Source organism: Caenorhabditis briggsae (genome assembly GCF_000004555.2).
Source record: "Caenorhabditis briggsae complete genome, chrV, whole genome shotgun sequence".
In the NCBI taxonomy this organism is placed as follows: Eukaryota; Metazoa; Nematoda; class Chromadorea; order Rhabditida; family Rhabditidae; genus Caenorhabditis; species Caenorhabditis briggsae.
The window spans coordinates 14,477,586-14,490,714 of record NC_013488.2 but is presented as its reverse complement, the minus strand read 5'-3'; the positions used below and the strand labels follow the sequence as shown (position 1 = coordinate 14,490,714).

The window sequence follows — 13,129 nt, the reverse complement described above, 5'->3', positions numbered from 1 at the left end:
TTCGAACTTGTAACAGTTCGATTCTGTCCGCGTTCTATTCTGGTAAGTGTGCGAAAAAAGGACTGTTCTGATTGAATCAATTCGATTTTAGGTCTGTTCGATTTTGAAAACGTTCGAATTCGTCGTACCCCCGTGTTTTGCTGGAAACGGTTCGTGTACGGTTCCTATTTCAACCGCGCGCGAACGCGGATAATCCGCAACGGATTGTTCGCGAATCACCTGTGCTGTTACTGTGTAAATGAAAGATTGAAATTTTGTTTTGCTACCCCAAATCATCTCAAAGGGTGGCGTTGTATTAGAGGGGGTCTTCTAATACAGGTGGCGTTATAGTACAGTTTTTACGATACCTGAAAAATGTTCTTAAAACCCTACAATGTCTTTCCAGCCAAAACGTATCTAGTTACCAAACTTCCTTTGAAAACAACTGTCTTCCTTCTTTTTTTCCATATTCTCTCTCGCTCTCTCTCTCTCTCTCTCTCTCTCTCTCTCTCTCTCTCTCTCTCTCTCTCTCTCTTCCCTGGAATCAGCACATTATTATGCACATGATAAGTGTATGTATTTGTCCCAAAGAATCCTCCTCGTCTCCTTTCATTCGGAAAAATTTCGAGAACAAAGAAATATGATTTATCCTTTCTGTGTGTTTTCACAAAGTACTCCCCGGGGAGATAAGTTTCCTGAAGATGCGAGAAGAAACGACGTTATCTCCTATTTTCTTCCGTTTTTCCACTTTTCTTCCGAAAATGGAAGAGAGACGACGAGACAATGAGCAAAAAACAACTTTCTTCGTACTTTTATTTCCAAACTCTAAACTCTTTCTTTTTCAGTATTCGAGATGATGGGAGCTGCGAGAGCCGGTTTCTATAAGAAGCGAGCGTCGAATCCGACGTTGACAAGTCTTCAGAAGAAGGTGAGTGTTATAAGTTAATCAGTTTTAATATAATTAATCCATCCATTCGAGAAGGTCACCCTATACTTGCACTTTGAGCCCATATATCTCAGTTCCTGTGAAAAATATCAAAAAGTAGTCAATTGACAAAATGTTTATTATGATTTTAAAAACATTTTTTCAATTGACTACTTTTTGATACATTTCATAGGAACTAAGATAAGTTGGGTCAAGTAAAAGCATAGGGTGGCTTTCTTTTAGAGTATTTATGGTTTATGGTTTAGTGCGAGAGCCCTTCTAATACAAACTTTATGATACCTTATTGTTCTTTGTTTCCGTACTTCGGAAAATATCGTAACGTCTAGTTCTAAGAATTATTTATTTTGTTGATCATTTTTCATATTTATGACAGAACCCAAGACGTTTGGCTTTATATCCTCTATGAAAACCTTAACCTGAAAACCGCACAACGTTTTAAAAATGGCCCCTTTACTGTCAAGTTTGAGCTCAATTATCTCAATTCCTATGCTTGATAAAAAACATTGTCCACCGTCAAAACGTTAGGCATAATATCACAAATATTTCGTTAATTGGTTACTTTTTGATATCTTTGACAGGAAACGAGCAAAATTGGCTCGAATCTAAAAGTTAGGAGGCCCTTCTATTACAGGTGTCAAGATGAAATAATGTTTGCCAAAATAAATAAAAAAGTAACAACTTGCTGATATCTCCCACACGAATCAAGATAAACAAAACCATAACACAGTTCTCCATCTCCAGAAACGCAACTCCGCTTCATCGTCATCCGTCACCTCATCTCCAGCGAAATCTGCCAATCGTCTCTCGGTTCCAAACCCACCACTTCGAAAACGAAGTGGAAGTGCGCCAGCCATCAAACTCATCACTCTAGCATCAATCTGGAACTTGAAGCATGAGCATATTCGAGCACTGAAAACAACTTGGGCTCGTCTCTGTGAGCCGCCAAGAGCCAATTGTAAAGGAATCGTCAGTCTGGTGGAACGCGTTTGGGAGAAGTTAGATACGGTAGGTGTAATAGAAGAGATGAGCTGGGGAAAAAAACGATTTTCAGAAAGACAAGGACGTTCGAAATATTTTCTATAATGCGGCGTTTGTTGACTCAATGCATGAAAGGTGTGAACGGAGGTAGATTTTAGTAAACTTTTTGCATACCCGTAATAGAAGGGCCCGCTAGCTTTTACCTTTGAACCAATTTATCTAAGTTCCTGTCAAAGATACAAAAAAGTAGTCAACGGATAAATTGTTCATAATAATATAATGCACATTTTATCAGTTGACACAACTTTGATATCTTGCATAGAAATTGAGAAAATTGACCTCAAACTTGACAGTGTGGGGCCCTTCTGCATGTAGATTTTTGCTTGATTTTTAGAATTTTTTTTTACAAATTAGACTTTCTCTGCAATTTTAAAATCTTCCAGACGGTCTGGATCTATTGCCACTCTCCGCGATCACACTCACTTCTTTGTTTCTCTAGTCTCTCAAGTTGTATCCAGTCTGGAACAAGAGCCCGCAAAAATTCTGGACCATTTGGACCATATTGGACAGAGTCATGCGTATCTAAAACGATACGGTTTCAAATCGTCGCACTGGGAAAAAGTTGGAGAATATTTCGTGGACCATGTGGTTATTCAGGTTTGTGATCCTTTGAAATTTTTGACCCCGTTGTAATTTAGTTTGTGGTATTCTTAGGAACTCATACTCCACGAAAACTTCATTATATCTGGGGACTTCTTTTTTGTATCTTTTTTTTTAGAACCAAAGGTTTTCAAAAAGTTATATTTTCAAAGCAGTTTTCAGAAGGAGGTTTTGAAAATTCTATTTTAGGACTGCGTCCGTGGCTTCCCGGATGCTTGCCGTGCTTGGACCGTTCTCGTTTCTTCGATTGTTGATCGGCTGAGAGCTGCACCACGACGTGGAAGCTTCCTGAACTCGCCTTGCTCTTCAAGAAGAGGAAGCATGTGCACATCTTCTCAGTTGAGCATCAATGATGATACTGCTCCCAAATGCCCGTTTATGTCGAAATCGGCAAAGTAAGCTCTAAAACATTTACTATAAAACCTGTAATAGAAGGGCCTTCTCAGTCTTAAGTTTGAGCTCAAATATCTTGGTTTCTGTAAAAGATATCAACAAGTTGTCAACTAATAAATTGTTTACCATAATATTATAAACATTTTGTTCGTTGACATTATTTTTTATATCTTTTACAGGGATCGAGATAGTTGAGCTCAAAGTGCAAGTATATGCCCTTCTATTAGAGTGTTTATACTAATCTGTTTTTTCAGTACATCTTCAAATCGTCTCTCATGTTCTACTGAATCCTCAATTTCTCGACGGGGGTCCATCGTTCTTCCAGCCACAACAATTGATATGTCAGCATTGAAAGACGCGCTTCCAACGCCTCCGCATAACGTTCCTAATAATAACAATCATGTGATTGCTTAAAATGTAAAAACAATTATGAATTTTTGATTTTTTTGTAAATGAATTTTGTTAGTGAATGTCTTGTGTAGTTTTCTGATGGGATTACTGTATCTAGGGTTGCTGTCCGGAAAATTCTAGAAGTTGGGATTACTGTAGCTACGAATTTTTTTGCTCTAGGTTACTGTAGGGATATTGTGCTATAGTCTAGTGTGGATGGATTCTAGAAGATCCTGAAGGGTTCAAAGGAGTACTGCAGTTTTGAAGAACCATCCAGATTTAGGATTACTGTAGTTTTAGATGAGGGTCATATGAAGGTGTTTGGTTTTAGTAAAAAACAAGAACAAATTGAAAAAAGGAGGTGGTACAAACATTATTCCGGCACAAAAAATCGGAGCTGTAGACGAGAAACGCAGGTGGACAAAGGTTTTCTAGGTTACGGTAGTTGTTGTTGTGGGACCTTCTACACCTACCAAGGCTTGCAGGTAAAACGGCACTGCTGAAAACCTGCTGAATGAAAACAGAAGAGGAGCAAATCAGTGAATGATTGCTATTTGGCAACCGAAGGAGAACCGACGGTCCATCGACGGATTGTTGACGGACAATCGAAACCACTTTGAAAAACCGACTTGAAAGTTTTGATTGAAAATCACACAAAAACAGTATTTCAAGCTTGAGTTCAAGAGGTAATATTAATAACTTTGATTCACATTTTTGCCTACTGTACCTACCGTACCACCTTATTCTTAAAATCATTTGAACATGGTTTCATTTCTGTCACGCGACACAATATGTTTAAGTTTTATTTCAGAAGAAGAAGGCGGCCCTTTACTCTCTATTTTTTTTCTCTTTCTCTCGGTTTTTTCAGTTTCCCCGTTTCTTCTATAATATTTTTGTTTTGTGCCTGCAATCGTCTCCGTTCTTCTCCGATGGTTTGGAGCTGACTCACCGAACACACTGCTTTCTCTGTTTCGCCCCTCCATCATCATCATCCTCATCATCATCACAATCATCGTCACCTTCAGTTCTTTTGTATTTCCTCTCGCCTGCCTCGAAATTTTCAAATTGTTTAATTTCCAGAATTTTTTTTCAGAAGAATATTCGAGAAGAATGGCGTCAAAGTTGAAGAGTGAGTAACATAGAGAAATGGGTCACACCTATACCTATGAGTCATCTTTTGGCTTCTGATACGCTTACGAAAATAAAAGTGTAGTGTTGTTAGGTTGAGAAAAATTATATTAGCTTATTTTTTCGTTTTCGCTGCCTTTCGTCGAGATTTATATTATTTTCGCCCAGAAAAGTCGGAGAATATACTTTGTGATGGTGAAAAAATTAGCTAAAAACGCAGGAATAAATCTGGAAAGTAAAACTATGTTTAGGTTACAGTAGTTGTCGTTGTGGGACCTTCAGCGTCTAATTACAGATCGCCAAAGAGCACATCTTGCTGCGACTGCTGAAAACCCAACAGAACCATCTAATCAAACGGATCGTCGTCCTTCTACAGTGAAAGAGGAAGGCGACGAGTTTCCAGCTGCCCCAAATGTAAGTTTGATTTGGTCCTTCAGATAAAAAACCTTCTCTAACCCAGATCGCTGCGAAAATCGCTCAACGTCGACTTCCTCGTCGAACTCCAACTTCTCATGTGAAAGGAGTCGGTGGGGATCTGATAAGACGACGATTGAGCAAGACGAATGACGCGGAGGGGGCTAGTGTAAGTTACAAAAATAGAAGAGATCTGCAATCACAGTGTTATGTTTCGGGATGTCGTTTAAATGCGCGCAAACGCAAAATACCGTAATACTACTGTAGAATTAGCGTTGGTCTCAACGCTATTGTCGAATTAAAAAAAGTGGGACCTGGAAAATTTCGCGGGCGGCTTCCCGGTCAATTTTCGAGGCCTTGCCACAGAAACACTACGGTAGTGAACGAAACTTATTCCTGTGAATTTAGTGGGATTTTCTGAAAAAAATTTAGATTTCTTGGTAGGATTGCTAGCATCTCTAGAATCTGTTTTTATCGGAAAATCGAAATTAATTACGAAAGTAGCTCGAACGAGGCGAAAATCTGAAATATTACGTTTTTGCCGCACTTTTTCGTTGATCAAAAAAGCTACGCCTTTCAAATTTTCAGGTCCCACTTTTTTAATTTCGACAATAAAGCTTTCGATTAAACTGCTGAGTCGCTACCGAGCAGTGCTTGTATTCTATCGAAAAAAGCGCGGGAAAAATAATTTTTATAAAACGTTCCGGAAAAACTAAAATATTTGAATAGACACGGTGTTTTTTCCGGAACGTTTTAAAAATAATTTTTCCCGCTCCTTTTTTGATGGAATGCAGGCACCGCTGAGTAACGACTGTCAGCAATTCAAAACTTTCGCGTCTGGACCTATTTCTAATTTTACAAAATTATTACTGTTCGCGTTTGAGCGCATTCAAACAACATGTCGAAAAAAACACCATGATTAGAAGAATCCTGCCAGTTTCCAATTTTTTCAGAAAGCACCGAATAGGTTCACTTATGGAAGCAGTTTTGAAAACTCGTTTGATGAGTCTGAAGAGAAGAAGGTTCCAGAAGTGAAACCACCACAGAAGCAGGCAGAAACCACTTGTCAAGAGCAGAAACCAGCAGTCGACTCTGAGAAAATCCATTAAGCAAACTATCTTTCCCAATTTTCCCGTTTTCTTTTTTTTCGCTGTATTAATGCATTCTTTAAAAATATGATTCATCGAAAAATGATTATCAACACAAAACAATTAATACATGACACAAAGATTTTTAGAATGAGGATATAAAACTGAAGAGTATCACGAGGAGAGGGGGCAGAATCACTCCATACACTCTGGTTTGTACGCGTCGAGAGTCGGTCGAATCTCAATTCCTTTCCACGTGGAAGCGGTTTGAGTGAGGTCGGCAGCAGTCCCGTGCGTTCCAAGAATCGTGCGATATCCGTCGTTTCCAGTTGCAAAGATTCGAACAAGTGTTTGTGCTCCTTGGCATATTGAATCCCTTTGTTGAAAGGTCAAATCAAATCCAATACGATGATTTGGAGCGGTTTCATCGACGAGAGACGCTGCTTTTGGAAGGAAAACTCCAGCGGCGATTAGCTCGAAAAATCTGCGGAACGCGGTACCGAGATTCACTTTTTGACGACTTGGACCTTTGAAAAGACAATAATGAGCAAGATACTGAAGAGACCAAATCGAGAGATGCTGGAAGTCGCTGTATCGAGAACGAGTGTCTTTCAGAACACGGATAAGAGCACGATATTCTTGCATATTCTCCTCCGATAGCGAATTGGCCTGAGCAGCGAACCAGGAAGTGTGACGGGTGGAAAAGTAGTTTATCATTAGAATTTTCTCATCCACTGAATTATTTTTTTTTCAATGAGAATAATATTTTCAACTCTTACAATGCAATTCTGGCTCCAATTTTGCCGAATCTCCTGGAATTATTGTGACAAGAACTCGCACTTTGCAGTTGTGAGACGAAATAAGAAATCCATAATCTTGTGGCAACGGTTCTCCGGTCTCTTTCGGATCTGCCATCTTCATGTTGTCGACAATCCTTCGTCCAAGATCAGATACATTTTCAACTGAAAGTCATAATTTTTATTATTTTCAAAAAAATAGAAAACTTACACGAAGGAAGACCATTCAACTGCACTACAATATCACTTTTATCGCTAGAATGTGTAATTGTATCATTCATGAAAGATCCAACCGGAATGATTTCGGCGACACTGATATCTGGAAGTGTATTTTCCGATTTTTCTTTCTCCAGAGCCACGATGACTTTTCTGCCATAATCCGCAATTCGTTCGCGGATCTCCGCTGGTGGCGTTAGGTTTTTGGCACGATCCACGATTTCCTAAAATTAAAAATCTTGATAAATTGAGTAAAATCCAGAGAATCTCAACCTTATCAAAAACTACATCCATGTTGTTCTTGACTCCTCCTTCCAGATTCCCCTTAGCAAGAGTAATATCGTAAACTGTTCGGACTTGTCTTGGAATAGGCGCATAACTAACGGGAGCATCAATAATTTGATGGCGATATCCACGCGGAGCACCTCGCCGGAAATTCGGGCGCTTGACTACCATTATAAACTAAAATTTTTTGTATAATTTGTTGAAAAAAAAGTTTTAAAAATCAATTATTTAATTAAGTAGAACTGAAAAAGACAAAAAAGAGGCGAAAATAGAAAAAGGAAAGTCAATATTTTTCGAAGTGGGTACGGTGCGCAATTGCGGACTGTTGCGCACCGTATCGAAGAGAGAAATTCAAGATTCGCATTATTTCGATTTTTCTCTCGTCTTTCTATTCTGATTTTTCAGTTAATTTCATCCAAAAAAGTCGAAATGGCAGATCAAAAAGTGTCAGAATGGATTTGGCACGTTGATGCTTTGAAGGTACCAACTAAAACTTTGTAAAATCCTCTTAAGAATTGTTTCCAGTCAACTCCATCGGTGCTAGCTGGTTTGAACAAAGATCAAGAGCTTCTCTACCGTCGGGAAGGTATCAAGTTGATTTCGGAAGTTGGAAATGCACTGAACTGGTTCGGGAAAATTAATTCTTCAAATAAAAATTTAAGAATTACTTTTTTCAGCAAGCCCCGCCCGACGATTGGTGTTGCCGCTGTCTACTTCCATCGATTTTACATGATGCACGGTTTCCAAACATTTGCCAGAGAGTTGACCGCTTTAGGCTGCCTTTTCTTGGCTGGAAAAGTCGAGGACTTTCCGAAAAAGTGCAAGGATGTGTGTGCCGCCGCACATTCACTCTATCCAGAAATTTTCGCCAAGTATCCTAATCTCGTGGTAAGCATCTGATTTTTTCAAAATGTTATTAGTCATTTATTGATTTCAGGATGACGTGATGGGAACGGAGCGACTTCTTCTGCACTGTTTGAAATTCGATTTGCAAGTCGGACTTCCGTACGACGCACTCATGGAATACAAGACAATGTTCCCTGATATGAGTCGGGATCAAATCACCGACGCTGTTCAAATCGCGTGGACATTTATCAACGACAGTATCTACACAACGCTGTCTATCACAACAGAGCCTCAAATGATTGCCATCGCCCTACTCCATCTCGCATTCACTGTCAAAGGATATCAGCCAGTTCAACAGAACATGGATCCGTGCTGGTGGTCGGCCGACGTGAGCAATTGGCCACCACAATCAGTCGACAAGGCTTGCCACTTGGTTCTCGATTTTTACGCTGCTACGAAAGAACATCCGATTCTATCTGCCAAAAAGCTCACCGTCTATGGCGCATTCTAATTATTACCTCACTGTACTTCTTGATAACTGTGACATTTTTTTCTTGGTATTTATTCACAGTCGAATTGGGATTTGACTCGACTCAACTATAAATTTCCGATCTCTTTTCATCGCTTTGTAACATATTTATTATAATAAACCCAAATTTATTTGTTTATTCCTTCAACAACTCAAAATCAGATGTACGTCGTCCGAAACCAATCCGTCTCGAATTTCCTCTCCCAGTCGTGTTCCCACGACGGCGAAAAGAGAAGAAAATAGAGATTCGGATGGATTACTGACGACGGCGTCGGGCAAGAAGGAGCTGTAATAACACAAGAATCAGTCGCTGTGTGTGTTTCTCTTTACTTTTTGTGTTTTTCTTTTTACTTGCACGACGTCGCGCTTCGGAACTAAATAATTCCCGAATGACAAAAATACTTGGGCATTCAGGAGCTCGTGTCGTCGTTTAACTAGAAGAAGACAACGGACATGTTTGCGCATCAGATAATGGTTTTCCTTCGGAGAAAAAAGTGCACGCACGGGCGGATGGAGAAGACGTTAATCGTGCCGGCGCTTCTTCTTCGCCGCGGAATATTTGTATACACACATTTTCAGACTATTTGATGTTTTCTCTTCTTTTTGAGTTGAAGATCTTTTAGGCAGAGAGAAGTTTCTAAATAGAAGCCTTTTGAGATCAGTTAAATAGTAGTTACTCGTGAGACTCTCAGAAAGAGGCACTATTCATTTTTAAACGACTGATTGCTGATATGAGACAATATTTGTAGTATTATGGCACAAAAATCAAAGCTGTGGAAGAGAAACACCGATGGCTGAAAGTCCCACAACGATAACTACCGTAACCTAAATAATTATCATTTTCCGGATTCATTTTCTCATTGTTCACTGCATTCCGTCGAGTTAATATCAATTTTCCCAAGAAAAGTCGGAAAATAGAATGTTTTGTGGGGAGAAGAAGAAATAGAAAGAGTAGTTGTCATCAGAAGGGCTCGGACAATAATTAATGATAAGAGGAAGATTAACTGACGACAATTTCCCCCAGAAAAGTCGGAAAATTTTATAGTGATCAGAGAAAATTTTATAGTGACAGCTCCGATTTTTTCGTATCAGATAAATATTTGATATAAATACCGTATTTACGGTAAATACTCTAGAAATGCCAACTTACCGTAAACACTCCAATAGAAGACCATCACATTCTTGCACTTTGAGCTCCTATATCTCGGTTCTGGGTCAGGTATCAAAATGGGGTCAACTGATAAAATGATAATTACAATATCAAAATTATTTTGTTAGTTGACTACTTTTTGATATCTGTTACAATAACCGAGATATAGGAGCTCAAAGTGCAAGTATAGGGTGGCCTTCTTGTTTACGGTACATGTACTCGCACTTTGAGCTCAATTATCTCGGTTGCTATAAAAGATATCAAAATCCAGTCAACTCTATTTTTTCGTAAGATTTCCAACATTTTATCAGCTGACCAGATTTTTATATCTTTTGAGAGAACCGAGATAATTCATCTCAAAGATCATCGGGTGGCATTAGAGCATTTACAGTATCTCAAAATTTTCAGGTCGATCAGATCCCGAAAATGAACGATTTCAAAATTTTCTTTTTTAACTTTCAAACTGTGCATGAACCTCAGGTTGCCCAAAAACCCCGAAAACTCGAAACCTATTTTTTTGAATCACCAATTGTTGCTCATCTTTCTCCCTCTCCAGATTCTTTCAATTTCCGTTCCTTCTGTTCCATTTCTCGCTCCTCCTTTTATAAACTCTCCTTCATCATCATCATTTAAATTTTTGCAGGCTGGTGCTGCGTCAGATTTCGTTTTCCTCTTCTCCTTTTCGCTCCCCGCTTCCAATTACCCTTTTTAGTCGTCGCCCACCCACTAGTGCACATTCTACCGGAAACCGCTGACAACTTTTCACTTTTCACCAGAAATCTTTCCTCGGGCTTCTTTTTTCTCCTTGACGTCTTCTTCTACTTGTCGTCAACGTCTTCTTAGGCTTATGGATTATCCCTAGGAATTTAGTGGTCCATGCAGTAAATAATAACAGACATAGATGGTTTATCCTGAAGACACTCCTCCTCTAAAATTATAATTCTGGAAAAGACGACGAAGAGGACAACAACGAAATACATAAATGTCATGAACACATTTGTTTATTTATTTCGTCGTCTTCTTCACCAAAATAGGCTCCGCCCACAAATTCTTCGTATTAGTATTGTGGAGATTCTCTACTAGAGAATATACATTTCTTTTTAGGATCCTATTTTTATTTCATTCTTGGTCTTCACACTTCAATAGATTTTGAACTGAATTCGCATATCCGATTGGCACGTGCCTAAATATTTTTAGTCTTTTAAAGTACACTGGTCCTTTCGAAAACCAAGGTTTATTCACTAGAAGCTCTCACGGTGATTTTTCGGAATATCTCGTAAATGCGCTCTAACGCGAATTACCGTAATACTAAAGTAAAATTAGCGTTAGAACTGTTTCGTCGCTACTAACCGATGCCTGCATTCGATCGAAAAAAAGAGAAAAAATGTTCCGGAAAAAACACCGAAAAATTTCAGGTAGAAATTAAAAAAACACAACAACATTTTTTGGCACCAAAGCTTTTAGGTGCTATAGGTTATTTGATAGTTCGAGGTCCCAAAGATCGGATGTCGGAAAACCTCGTGATTCCAAAATGAGAAGTGCAGGTGAATTTTGGAATGAGTTCTGAAATTTTAAAAATCAAGTATTCATAGAAATTCGTAAAGTTACAGCCCAAATTGAGTTACAGAAATTTCAGATTCTATGATATTTGTTTTTTTTTCTTCTGTTTCTTATTCTTAACAATTTGATTTTATTCTCTAAACCTCTCCAATTGTATTGGTCTCTCTTTTCCCTCTCACTCCAGTGGAATCCATGTCATTTGTCGTGAGTCAATCTTCCTCTTATCATTAATTATCGTCCGAGCCCTTCTGATGATAACTACTCTTTCTTCTTCTTCTTCTCCCCACAAAACATTCTCTCATTCTCTTCTATTTTCTTCTTCTTTTTCTCGTTGTTCGCGGTCCCAACTAATCTCCACTCAATCTCCTTTTCATCGGCAGAGAGACTCATCATAGTTTTTGTGCGATGATTCGTTGTTTTATGGCTCTAGCTCTATTTGTAGAAATCATAAGATTCTTATCTGGATTTTAGTCGTTAGAAGTTTTTTTCGAGTTTTTTGAGAAGAAACTGACTCCAAGAGATTAGATTATGTGGAAGAACTATTACCGTAAATGCTCTGATAGTGGACTATCCTAAACGCGCGCTTTGAGCTGAATTATCTCGATTCCTGTGAAATAGATCAAAAAGTGACCAACTGATAAAATGCTAATCATAATATGAGAAATATTCTGTTAGTGTTTTGTTAGACTGTTTGATATCTTTTACAGAAACCGATATAAATTAGCTCAAAGGAAAAGGCTAGGGGTGGCGTTCTATTTTGCTGTTTACAATAGGAAAAAACACGGACGAGCTGACTATAATTTATCAAAACTGGAGTGTGAATGTCACGGTTAGGGATTGAGGGGTGATGAGCCCACACTCCTAGCGAACCGTGACTGCTATGCAACCCTTGGCTCCTTCCGTTGAGATGGTAGTTAACAGTGGATTGGTTCACAACGTGTTTATTGAACACTAGCAGGGCAACAGAGACCCCAGAAGGATACAATGGATGTTAGTGAATATGGTGACAAGAAGGGGAAGCGAGGGAAGGAGCAACCTTCCTACATGGCTGCAGGTTGGAAGAACTGGCTAGAATAGGATGACAATTGATCAGTGATTAGAAATGTGAGAGACGCAGAGACAAGGAGAGGAGAGAGCATAGATATTAGAGAGAGTTTGTCTGCCTCTGGTTGGCGGCTGGTGTTCCTCCTTGGCGCTGGTCCTGTAGAGCAGTCTCAGTGGAGCGCACCTCCTGGTGGGCGAGAGAGTGCGCGGAAGTGAGAGACGCAGACTCTTGTAGGCAGCTTGGCACGTCTAGAGGCGTTTCTTTGGTGTATTGAGTGACTGTAGACTCCCGATGGTGCAGACGTAGCTCCATACGATCCGTTAGGGTTATACATAAGGTCGTGCCCTCGGGAGAGGGCGCGACAGTGAAGAAGTTTTGAAATTCTTAATTAATTTTTCTAGAAGGTCCTTGGGGTACTGTAGATGGATCTATCACCTTTTTCCCATAAAAAAGAGCGATGATCTTCATTACTTAAACCTTACTTAAATTACAGTTTTTTCGTAAGACTTTGTGAAAATCAATTTTTCGGAAACCTTCCAAGCTAAATTTCGTCCTAAAATGTAAATTTCTTACAGTAATTAAAGAAACATTTTTAGTTCGACTGTTTTCGATTTTTGTGCACCTTGTTATTTGTTCTTTACAGAATTCCCGGTAGATTTCAGACAAAATGCCGTAAGTGCTCCAATAGAAGCACACCCAAACAGTCAACTTTGAGCACGTTTATC

General features: G+C 39.1%; 5 protein-coding genes across 5 annotated transcripts; 3 read left to right on the top strand and 2 right to left on the bottom strand.

The window, feature by feature from the left end:
- Window positions 1-832: 832 nt before the first annotated feature.
- On the top strand, window positions 833-3,370 carry Cbr-glb-22 (the record flags this gene model as incomplete). The annotated part of the gene is made up of 6 exons (XM_002637746.1): window positions 833-907; window positions 1,667-1,930; window positions 1,977-2,050; window positions 2,347-2,560; window positions 2,753-2,958; window positions 3,211-3,370. 6 exons carry the CDS (start codon window positions 833-835, stop codon window positions 3,368-3,370), a joined length of 993 nt encoding a protein of 330 aa, XP_002637792.1.
- Window positions 3,371-4,456: 1,086 nt separating this feature from the next.
- CBG04576 lies at window positions 4,457-5,997 on the top strand (the record flags this gene model as incomplete). Its single annotated transcript, XM_002637745.1, has 4 exons — window positions 4,457-4,475; window positions 4,770-4,888; window positions 4,935-5,057; window positions 5,842-5,997. 4 exons carry the CDS (start codon window positions 4,457-4,459, stop codon window positions 5,995-5,997), a joined length of 417 nt encoding a protein of 138 aa, XP_002637791.1.
- A 174-nt stretch (window positions 5,998-6,171) lies between these two features.
- On the bottom strand, window positions 6,172-7,283 carry CBG04575 (the record flags this gene model as incomplete). The annotated part of the gene is made up of 4 exons (XM_002637744.2): window positions 6,172-6,710; window positions 6,756-6,938; window positions 6,985-7,213; window positions 7,263-7,283. The coding sequence occupies 4 exons, from the start codon at window positions 7,281-7,283 to the stop codon at window positions 6,172-6,174; spliced, it is 972 nt and encodes a 323-aa protein (XP_002637790.2).
- A 420-nt stretch (window positions 7,284-7,703) lies between these two features.
- CBG04574 lies at window positions 7,704-8,631 on the top strand (the record flags this gene model as incomplete). Its single annotated transcript, XM_002637743.1, has 4 exons — window positions 7,704-7,754; window positions 7,800-7,900; window positions 7,952-8,162; window positions 8,212-8,631. The coding sequence occupies 4 exons, from the start codon at window positions 7,704-7,706 to the stop codon at window positions 8,629-8,631; spliced, it is 783 nt and encodes a 260-aa protein (XP_002637789.1).
- A 3,872-nt stretch (window positions 8,632-12,503) lies between these two features.
- CBG04573 lies at window positions 12,504-12,716 on the bottom strand (the record flags this gene model as incomplete). The annotated part of the gene is made up of 1 exon (XM_002637742.1): window positions 12,504-12,716. The coding sequence occupies one exon, from the start codon at window positions 12,714-12,716 to the stop codon at window positions 12,504-12,506; it is 213 nt and encodes a 70-aa protein (XP_002637788.1).
- Window positions 12,717-13,129: the final 413 nt, after the last annotated feature.